Source organism: Alligator mississippiensis, chromosome 3 (assembly GCF_030867095.1).
Source record: "Alligator mississippiensis isolate rAllMis1 chromosome 3, rAllMis1, whole genome shotgun sequence".
Taxonomy (NCBI): Eukaryota; Metazoa; Chordata; order Crocodylia; family Alligatoridae; genus Alligator; species Alligator mississippiensis.
In genome coordinates, this window is record NC_081826.1 from 1,413,663 (window position 1) to 1,424,602 (window position 10,940).

Sequence of the window (10,940 nt, forward strand, 5' to 3'; positions counted from 1 at the left end):
TCCCCAGCTGCCTGGACACCGATGGGCCCAGAGAGGTAGCGTGTCCCAGCCCACAGGCTCCTTGGGCCGTGCCGGGGACCCTCATCCTCCAGCAAGGCCTCATCCGTGCTGCTGGGGCCCAGCTCCCTGCCTCATGGAGCACTCTGGTCACGCAGGCCGTGTAGCTGTATGGCGCAGCCTGTGCCCGGGCTCCCAGCATCCCCCCAGCCTCTCCTCTGTCCTGGCTGCTGTCTCCACCAGGACCCTGCTCCGCTGGCTGCCTGGCTCTGGAGGCTGAGAGCTGTTGTGTCCTTCCGTGGACCGGGAGCCTTGCATTTGCTGACATTTCTCTCTGCTCTTTGCTGGCAGATCCCATAGCGAAAGACCCTGCACGGATGGGCCCCTCAGCTGGCCTGGCAGCCAGCAACACGCCCGTCAGCGCCTCCAGTATGTTGGCAGGTGGGTTCCCGCCTCCCGGACCGCCTCGGCGGGTAGCAAGGAGGGCTCCGGGCACCAGGCCCCCTTTACTAGCAGGGCCAAGGCATCAGTGCCAGACAGCTGGCCTGGTGCCCTCCCCCAGGAAGGGGGAATGAGATCATAGAGAAATGGGGCTGGAGGGGACCTTCAGAGGGCATCTGGGGAACCCCCGGCATCGCTCCAGCCAGGTGGCACCTCCTTGGCAGCCTGGGGGAGCATCGGCCTTCGCAGCAGGGCTTTAGCAGCCTCTTGGGCTGGGGAAGGGACTGGGAAGCTGTGGGCAGTGTTGCAGGGTTGGAGGTCACAGCCACGCAGCACTGGGCGCCTGGCTTCCACGCGGGGGACGTTCTGGTACTTCCATCCCCAGCGGCCTGCCCATCCTCGCTCTCCTGTATGGGCACCGGGCACAGGTCGCTAAAAACATCAGCTCAGCAGCCATCGAGCAGGCAGAGACCATGTCAGGGACAGCGAAGAGGATTGTAAACAAAGCGGAAAGTGTCGCAGTACACTTTTATAAGCCCACGGGGTGTCCACACCGTGGATCCCGTGCCCAGCTCTGCGCCCTGCACCTCCAGGAGATGGGAGACCTGGGGAAGATGCAGAGGAGGGCACAAGGATGATGAGCGACATGCTTGGGGAGAGACGAGTGAGGCCAGGCCTGGGCGGTCTAGAGAAGAGATGCCTGAGGGGGGCAGGAGGACAGTTCACAACCCACTCAATGGCGAAGAGAAAGTCCCTGGGATTTATTACTGACTCTGTCACCAGACAAGGATGAGAGGTCACACATGGACCGAGCAGGCGGCAGTTTAACGCTAACACCAGGGAGGTCTTTTCCCCCCAACATGGCACTAAAGGGGGTCTCGTGGCCCCAGGGGCGGAGGGAGCCGAGCGCCCAGCCACATTCACCAGGGCTTGGACACGTGCGTGGAGGAAAGGGGCATCGGTGGCTCTGGGGCAGGGAGCGAGGGGCACGGCCTCCGCATCGGCCCTGCCTGGACCTCAGTGCTGGAGGCTGCAGGGAGAGGAACGGGGGAAAACCCTGCTCAGCCCCAGTCCCCCTCCCTGCAGCTCCGTGGGACACGGGCTGGGGAAGGACGAACCCGGGGTCTGACCCAGTAAACCTCAGCTCTTACGTTCTTACGTAGGTATTACCTCGATGTCCGCGTCCCAGCCCATGGGCAGCCTGGCCGCTTCGCCCGTCATCTCCTCTCCGAACGCTCTGGGCTCGCCAGTCCCCGCAGCTGCCGGGGTGCAGCCCTGAACTCACGTCGCAACCTCCGGCTTCTCGCACCGCTGGGCTCGCACCTGCCTTGTGCCCTCCTGCCCCGTCCCTCCGGGAGCCGACGGCCCGTGCCGCCCGCCTGCCCGCCTGCGGCCGCTGCTCCCGGAGGCGGGAAGCAGGGGAGGGGCCCTCTCTGGAATTTTATTTTTATTTCTGTTGAGTAAGAAAGAAAAGAGAAAAGAGCAAAAACTGTAGGTCCCTTTTTTCTCCCCCCCTCCCTCCTCTGTGCAGTAACAATATCACACTCTCTGGCTACGGACAAAAGCTGATCTCTGTCGTGTCTGTGTCGGGGTGAGGCGTCAGCTGCGTTCTTCTCACGAGGATCATGGTTAGTGACGCAGCTACCGTGTAGAAATTTAAAATGGAGAATAAAATTTATTTTCTATGTCCCTAACGGGGCGGCTGGGGCAGTGCCTCGTTGCTGGAAGCCAAAGGCTCGAGGGGGTGCTGCGTGTCCGTGGGCTGCGGGCACCTTTGCTCCTGCTTGCGGGGCCGTCCTCACCCGGGTAGACTGGCATCCCCCGCGGGGAGGAGAGGCAGCTGCACGGGGCTCGTCGCTGCAGCTGCCTGGTCCCGGGGCAGGACGGCAGGCGCTCGTGCTTCTGCAAGGCGCAGCCTGGGCCCTGGTTTCCAGTCCTCCAGCCAAGGCCAGCGGGGATCGTTGCCTGGCCCATCGATCAGGCTCCAGGACTCCCACCAAAGACCCTCTGCCCCTGCAGTGTAAAGCGCAGGACCCTAGGGGAGTCGGGCAGAAGGGACCTCGCGAGGGCAGCCCCTGCTCCAGGCAGGATTCTCCGTGACTGAAAAACCCCGGTGAGTTCCTGTCCCCCCTGCTGTCGGCAGCGCTCAGGCCTGGAGGTTCCCCCATGTCTGCAGGGCCTGAACCCCCTCAGGCAGCACCTCCCTCATCTCCAGCCTCAGTGTCCCCGTAAGGCCATTGCTCCTTGTCCTGGCCCCAGCAGCCACAGAGAGAAGCCCGTCTCCATCTGTACCCGCCCTGCAGGCTTCTCTCCAGACCGGAGACCCCTCGCTCTCCCACCCCTCCTCAGCACTCGGCTCCCGGCCCCCTGCTCATTCTTGTTGCCCTGCTCTGGATTCGGGGTTTCCAATCTCCCCCATCCTTGATGCGCAGGACTCCAGGGGATTTTCCTGGGGGCGACACCTGCTTCCGCCATGTCCGTGTCCTTGCTGTGCGGGCTGGATTCATAGATGTTAGGGTCGGAAGGGACCTCAATAGATCATCGAGTCCGACCCCCTGCACAGGCAGGAAAGAGTGCTGGGTCTAGATGACCCCAGCTAGATGCTCATCTAACCTCCTCTTGAAGACCCCCAGGGTAGGGGAGAGCACCACCTCCCTTGGGAGCCCGTTCCAGACCTTGGCCACTCGAACTGTGAAGAAGTTCTTCCTAATGTCCAGTCTAAATCTGCTCTCTGCTAGCTTGTGGCCATTATTTCTTGTAACCCCCGGGGGCACCTTGGTGAATAAATCTCACCAATTCCCTTCTGTGCCCCCGTGATGAACTTATAGGCAGCCACAAGGTCACCTCTCACCCTTCTCTTGCGGAGGTTGAAGAGGTCCAGGTGCTGTAGTGTCTCCTCATAGGGCTTGGTCTGCAAGCTCTTAACCATACGAGTGGCCCTTCTCTGGACCCTCTCCAGGTTATCCACATCCCTCTTGAAGTGTGGCGCCCAGAATTGCACGCAGTACTCCAACTGCGGTCTGACCAGCGCCCGATAGAGGGGAAGTATCACCTCCTTGGACCTATTCGTCATGCATCTGCTGATGCACGATAAAGTGCCATTGGCTTTTCTGATGGCTTCGTCACACTGCCGGCTCATGTTCATCTTGGAGTCCACTAGGACTCCAAGATCCCTTTCCACCTCTGTGCCACCCAGCAGGTCATTCCCTAGGCTGTAGGTGTGCTGGACATTTTTCCTCCCTAGGTGCAGCACTTTGCATTTCTCCTTGTTGAACTGCATCCTGTTGTTTTCTGCCCACTTGTCCAACCTGTCCAGGTCTGCCTGCAGCTGTTCCCTGCCCTCCGGCGTGTCCACTTCTCCCCATAGCTTTGTGTCATCTGCAAACTTGGACAGAGTACACTTCACTCCCTCGTCCAAGTCACTGATGAAGACATTGAAGAGTATCGGTCCCAGGACCGAGCCCTGTGGGACCCCACTGCCCACACCCTTCCAGGTCAAGACCGACCCATCCACCACGACTCTCTGGGTGCGACCCTCCAGCCAATTCGCCACCCACCGGACTGTGCAGTCATCCAAGTCACAGCCTCTTAACTTGTTCACCAGTATGGGGTGGGATACTGTATCAAAGGCCTTCCTGAAGTCTAAGTATACGACATCCACCCCTCCTCCTGTGTCCAGGCGTTTCGTAACCTGGTCATAGAAAGAGACTAGGTTGGTCAGGCACGATCTGCCCGCCACAAACCCGTGCTGGTTTTCCCCCTCAGCATAATTTGCCCTGTCGGGCTCTCACAAATGTGAGCCTTAATAATCTTTTCAAAGACTTTGCCAAGGATGGAGGTGAGACTGACTGGCCTATAGTTGCCTGGATCCTCCTTCCTCCCCTTCTTGAAAATGGGGACCACGTTAGCCCTTTTCCAGTCCTCCGGGACTTGGCCCGTGCGCCACGAGCGTTCGAATATTCCCGCCAGTGGCTCTGCAATGACGTCGGCCAGTGCCTTCAGCACCCTGGGATGGAGCCCATCCGAGCCTGCCGACTTAAAGGCATCCAGTTCTTCCAAGTGACTCTGCACCATCTCAGGGTCTACGCATGGCAGTCTGGCGCCTTGCTGCTGCCTCTCTACAACCCCAGTGAGAGACTTGTCGTGCCCCTCGCTTAGGGACACTGAGGCAAAGAACTCGTTGAGGAGTTCAGCCTTGTCCCCCCATCCGTCACCAATTGCTTCTGCCCATTTAGCAGGGGTCCTATTCCTCCCTGGGCCTGCCTTTTACTCCCAATGTATCTAAAAAACAATTTCTTGTTGTCTTTACTTGGGTTGCCATCCTCAGCTCCATGGTAGCCTTGGCCCGCCTAACTGCCTCCCTACAAGCACGAGTAGAGAAGGTATACTCCTCTTTAGTAATCCCTCTGTTTCCGCTGCTTATAGCCCCCCTTTTTGCCCTTAGGCTGCTCTGGATTTCTCTGGCCCCTTTCCCCCTATTTCCCTGCATCGGGATCGTCTCCCTCTGTGCCCGAAGGATCACTTCCTTGAGGCACGACCACCCTTCCTGGGCTCCCGTCTCGCCAAATCTCTTCCTCTGCAGTGCGTCATCGACTACACGCCTGAGCTCGCTGAAGTCAGCCTTCCTGAAGTCCAGCACTTCCACCCTAGTAGTTGCCTTTCCCACTCGATGCCTTATGGTGAATTCTAGTATTTGGTGGTCACCGTCCCCCAGGTGACCGTTGATCTGTAGGTCCCCTACCATGTCATCCCCTGTTGCCAGTACCAGGTCCTACCTTCCCGTGTATCTGCTACCCCCCAGCTTGGTGTCACCTGCAGACTTGCTGAGGGTGCATCCATCCCATCTCCCAGGTCGTTGATGAAGATGTTGAACAAAACGCCCCAGGACCAACCCCAGGACACTGCACTCGATACCAGCTGCCAACGAGACATGGAGCCATGGATTACTACCCTGAGCCTTCTCTGCATCCTGTCACCACGTTGCCTCCCCCTCCAGTAAGGGACCGCACTTTCCCTGCTCCTCCCCTCGTTCACAACACACTTCTGGAAACCCTTCTTGTCACCCTTCGCCTCCCTTGGCACTGCAACTCCAGCTGCGCCTTGGCCTTCCTGACTGCATCCCTGCATGCCCGAGCAACGCTCCGATATCCTCCCTGGTTGCTTGTCCAAGTTTCCACTTACAAGCTTGTTTTTTTGTGAGTTGGCTCTCTGAAGAGCTCCCTGCTGAGCCAAGCTGGTCTGCTTTTCTGAAGTGCAGGGTCCTTAACTCTGCTGCTCTCCATCCCGCCTTCCCTCAGGATCCTGAACTCAGTCGTCTCGTGGTCGGTGCTGCCCGAGTCGCCATCCACAACTGCATTGCCCGGGTCCTTCCCCAGCCGGTATTTGCATGTGCCGTTCTGCCGTCGCGTGCGGGGCTTTGCTGCGGTCCTTGTCGGATTGCATCTCGCTGCTTGTGGCCCGTTTCTCCAGCAAAGCCGGGTCCCCTGGACCCCAGCCCTGCCCTCCACAGCATCTGCAACTCCACCCAGCCTGCAAGCTTGCTGGCCGTGCATTTGGCCCCATTGTCCAAATCATTCATGACGCTATTAATCAGGACAGAGCCCTGGGGAGTCCCCCACGTGCTTCATCCTCCCAGCTGGAAATAGCCATTGAGGAGTACCAGTTGAGCCCAGTGGTCCAACCAGTTGTGTATCCGGCTTACAGGACTTTCTGCGTTTCCTTCGCCGCGACATGGGATGTCCTGGGAGAGTGCCAGAAGCCGTGCTCGAGTCGAGGTGGAGCGCATGCCCTGCTCGCCCCCGCCCAGAGCTCGCATCCGAGGGGCCATCGGGTTGCTCAGGCTGGACTTGCTCTCGGTGAGTCCATGCCGGCTCCCCCTGCGACCAGCTTGGAGCGGAGCGGAGGCCCGCGCAGGCCCGGGGCTGTTCAGCATGCTCATTAATGATGCAGTTGTTGGAATTGAGAGCTGGAGCAAGTTTGCGGATGACACAAAGCAGGGAAGGGTTGTGTGCCCGCCGCTCAGCAGGATCCCAACGGGTTGGGGCTAACGGGATGACGTTGGATACGGACAAATGCACGGGGCCCCCTCGGGCAGAACAAGCAAACGTACAGATCTGAAGGGGGGAGTCCTGGCTGGAGGGCCGCAGAGCGGAGCAGGATCCGGTAGATCCAAGGCTCATCGGGAGTCTGCAGCACGACGCAGAGGGTGGCTGCGGGTTCGGGCTGCGACTAGACAAGTGTCGGGCGCAGAGACACGGCTCGGGCCTCACCCGGATCCAGGCGCGGCTCTGGGCTCCAGTTTAACAAGGACGCGGAGACGCAAGAGGGGCCGGACACAGCAAAGATGACCGAGGGCTTGAAGGGAAGTCACAGAGGAGAAGCTGGGCAGGTTCAGCTGATAGCAAAGGGGGGACATGACAGCAGACACCCGTCTGTTTGCATCGTCCAGTGGACATGGGCTCTAAGGCCCGCAGCAAACACCTGCCGGGAAGCGGGGAAGTGCCTCGTCTTGCTGCACAGGAGGGTGCGGAGCCACGGCTGGAAGCTGCAGCGAAGCCGGTCTAGGCTGGAGATCAGGAAACACTTCACTGCCGGAGCGGGGAGGCAGCGGGAGAGGCGCCAGGGGATGGGGGACTCCCCATTGCTGGAGCTAGTCAAGAAGGTGGATAACGATTGATTAGGGATGATCGAGGTGCTCTGCCTAGGTTCCACCCCGGGTATCTATAAGCCTTGGTGGGCACATGTGGCAGCTAGCAAAACCCAGAAACCTGGGAAAACCAGACCCCTCCGCTCTGCTCGCAGCCTGGGGACCCACCCGTCACCCCTGACCACGCAGCTGGAGCGGCCCCGCCGTCCCCCTCCCCAAACTTATCCCAGCCCCTCGCATCTTCTTTCCTAACCAAGCGGGTTGAGGAGCTCTGCTTCCTTCTGCTGGTGCTGAGCCCGGTCCCCTCCAGCACCCACCTGCTGTGGCCTGCGGGGCTCCTGTGGTCGTGGACTGATGCCCCGGAAAGTCGCCCCAGGTCCTTTTCTGCAGAGCCGCTGCCCAGCCCATTGCCACCAGCCTGGCCCGGTGCATGGGAGCGCTCCCTCCCAAGTGCAGGACTTTGCACTTGTCCTTGTTGAGCCTCATGAGCTCCCCTTTTGGCCCAATCCTCCAATGCGTCACGGTGTCTCCGAATCCCTGTCCCAGCCTCCAGTGCATCTACTGCTCCCCAGCTTGGTGTCAGCTGTGGCTTGCAGCGGGTGCGCTGCGTCCCGTCTCCCAGGTCGTCGATCACGGAGTCCTTCCCCTGCTGCGATGGAGAAGCTGTTCTCACGCTCCTCGCTGGCAGCTTTTCATGCTCTCTGCTCCCCCTTCACCGCCTTCCCGCAGGCTAACCGTGTCCCGCTGTCTCGCCCCGTCCTCGTACGGCTTTGCCTTCCTCACTGCCGTTCTCAATGCCTGCCTCTGGGCCCGCTGCACTGCGCCACGTCCTCCTTGAAGTGCAGAGCCCAGAAGGGCACGCGCATCTTGTCCTGGCCGGGTGGAGACACCGTCCTCTCGCTGTTACTCGAGCTGTAGGGCTCTACGGGAACGGGCCCCCAACCCCTGCATTTATTCTTGCCTGCCCCCATCTCACGCCAGCGCTTCTCTCCCCCTCTGCCGAGACGTTCGTGTGGGGCTCGCTCACCTGCACTTCAGTCCGTGCAAGCTCTTTCTTTTTATATTTGTCCTTGAACTTTTCACTGGCTGTTTTCATCCTCCCTTCGACGGCACTTTGCTCATTAGTGGGTTTTCAGATATTTTTCTTATGGGCTCACCCATTGGTCAGGATCCTGCACTGCTTTTCAGCACCGCAGCTGACTCCAGCGGAGCATAACGAGCCGGGCACGACCAGGATTCCTCCAGGGACGCCGAGTGAAGCAGGGATCTGGCGCCGAACCAGCGCTCCTGTCGACACAGCCCAAAACTGCATTGTTTTTTATCACAGTAGTTCACGCTGCTCACTCCCATTGCCGGGGCCCGCCCTGGCTCCAGCTTTGTTTAACAACTTCATTAAACAGGACTTTTGATACGGTCTCCCACAACATCCCTGCAAGGAACTTCAGGAAGTCCAAGTTGGATGAATGGACTGTAAGGGGGATAGAAACCTGGCTGGAGCACCAGGCTCAGAGGGTAGCAATCCAGGGCTCAATGTCTAGCTGGCAGCCAGGATCAAGTGCGGTGCCCTGGGGCGGTCCTGGGGCCGGTTTTGTTCAATATTTTCATCAACGACCTGGAAAATGGGATGGATGCACCCTCAGCAAGTCTGCAGATGACACCAACTGGGGGAGTAGATACGCTGGAGGTCGGGCTAGGACTCAGAGTGACCTCGACACATGGAGGATTGGGCCACAAGGAATCTCAGGAGGTTCAACAAGGACAAGTGCAAAGTCCTGCACTGAGGAGGAGCAATCCCCCGCACCGGGGCAGGCTGGGGATGATGGGCTGGGCAGCAGCTCTGCAGACAAGGACCTGGGGGGACAGGGGACCTTTGAAGCGGGGCTGGAAGGAAGCTGCAGAGTCACATCTAGTCCAACCCCTGCCTGAGGCAGGATCAGCCCTGCGCAAACCATCCTGTACAAGCTGGACAGGAGCCAGCAGTGTGCCCTTGGTGCCAAGAAGGCAACCAGCATCCTGGGCTGCATCGGCAGGAGCGTTGCAGCAGATGAAGGGCAGTGATTCTTCCCCCCTATTCAGCACTGGGGAGGCCACATCTGGAGTCCTGTGTCCAGCTGTGCCCCCCACTACAGAAAGGATGCAGACACATTGGAGAGAGTCCAGTGGAGGGCAATAGAAACGGCTGTGGGGCTGGGGGACAGGACTGGTGAGGAGGGGCTGAGGGAACTGGGATCACTGAGTCTGCAGAAGAGAAGATGGAGGTGGACTGAACAGCAGCCTTCACCTCCCTGCAGGGGGGCTGCAAAGAGGATGGAGCTGGGCTGGTCTCAGTGGGGGCAGATGGCAGGACAAGGAGCAATGGGCTCAGGCTGCAGCAAGGGAAGTTGAGGTTGGGTATTAGAACAATCCTTCTCACAAGGAGGGTGGGGAAGCATTGGGACAGGCTCCATCCTTGGAGGTGTTTAAGACCCCAGTCGACAAAGCCTTGGCTGGGATGATGTAGCTGGGGCTGGTCCTGCTTGGAGCAGGGGTTGCACTAGCTGTGACCTCCCTTCAACCTGATTTTCTACGATTGTAATGATTGGGGGGATCTGTGGCTGACACCAAGGGTGGCATTGCAGACACTGCAGAGGGCAGGGCCGGGATCCGGCGTGACCCAGGAACGCGGGCGAAACGGTGCACGAGCCACGAGCCGAGATTCAGCCAGGACAAGGCAGGGTCCTGCACGGGAAATGAGAGACTCGCCGCCACAAACCCAGGCTGGAGCGACCAGCATGGCTGCAGCGTTGCGCAGGAGCCAGCACCGCACGCTGGCTGCAGAACAAGACGGCGGCCTGCGGGGCCGTGTGAGGAGCGGCAGCCCCTGCACGCCAAGGGCAGCGCTTCTCCGCTCTGCCCAGCCCTGCGGAGGCCTCCCGGGCCCAGTGCTCGGCCCCCGCTTCAGGAAGGACATGGACAGGAGCCCAGCGCAGGGCAACGCGTGCACCCAGGGGTGCGGCGCGGTGTGGTCCTAACCCAGTGCAGGGGGGCACGGCCGGAGCTCAGGTGCTGCAGGTCCCCAGCTTCCTGCTGCTCAAGCAGGGCCGCGGCTTGGAGCTGGGCCTGCCCAGGCTGGACCGCGCGCTCCCGTAGCGTTGCTCCTCCCGTCTGCGTGCGCGGGACGTTGGCTGCTTTGGATGATACCCAAGAGCCTCAGCAAAGCCGGGACAGCCGTCAGGGCAGCGCCGAGGCCACGCGCCTGCAAGATAAGCGAATCCTTCCATGCATCGACCTGGGCCGTGCAGCGAGGACTCCCCCTGCCAGACCCTCCCTCCCGGCCGCGCCAGACCCGTGCGGGGTCTCTCCTGCAGGCCAAACCCAGGTGAGGGTGCCTGCAGCCTGCCAGGAGCAGGGGAGACCCCGAGACTTCAGCTGAAGGCACAGGCCTGGGGTGGGTCACGGGGCCCTGGCTGCAGCCCCCAGCCAGAGGACACCAGCCCCCGGGGAAGGCGGCTGCCCCAGGGCTCTGGGGGTGCTGAAGGAGCCCTGCCCTCCCCTCGCCCGGGCTCACCTGAGACAGCAGGACCCGCGAGCCCCTCTGCGGCTGGACGGAGGCCGGCACCGACACAGCTCCGCTCTTGGGACATCAACGGCGGGAGCAAGGACCGGAGCGCGGGGCACAGGCCAGCGCCCGCTGCCCCGTGGAGGCAGCGAAGGAGCCTGTGGACGCTGGGGGGCAAAAGCATGCAGGAGCGCTGGCTGCACGGCGCGGGGGCTCGAGGGTGCCGGCGCTGGGACGGAGGAACGGGGACTGTAGCTGCCAAGCGGCGATCCAAGCTGAAGCTCCAGGACGGCTACGAGATGGGGAAGCTCAGTCCTA

The 10,940-nt window shown here is 60.7% G+C and overlaps 1 protein-coding gene across 5 annotated transcripts in view; it reads left to right on the forward strand.

Moving 5' to 3' along the window:
* The window catches only part of LOC102567583 (casein kinase II subunit alpha), a 42,933-nt gene extending 40,801 nt beyond the window's left edge, over positions 1-2,132 (forward strand). For all 5 annotated transcript variants that reach the window (XM_059723631.1, XM_059723632.1, XM_059723633.1 and 2 more), the window contains 2 exons: positions 349-438; positions 1,602-2,132. In XM_059723631.1, coding sequence (XP_059579614.1) covers positions 349-438; positions 1,602-1,717 — 206 coding nt within the window. In that variant the 3' untranslated portion in view covers positions 1,718-2,132. The remainder of the gene's footprint in view (positions 1-348; positions 439-1,601) is intronic.
* Positions 2,133-10,940: the final 8,808 nt, after the last annotated feature.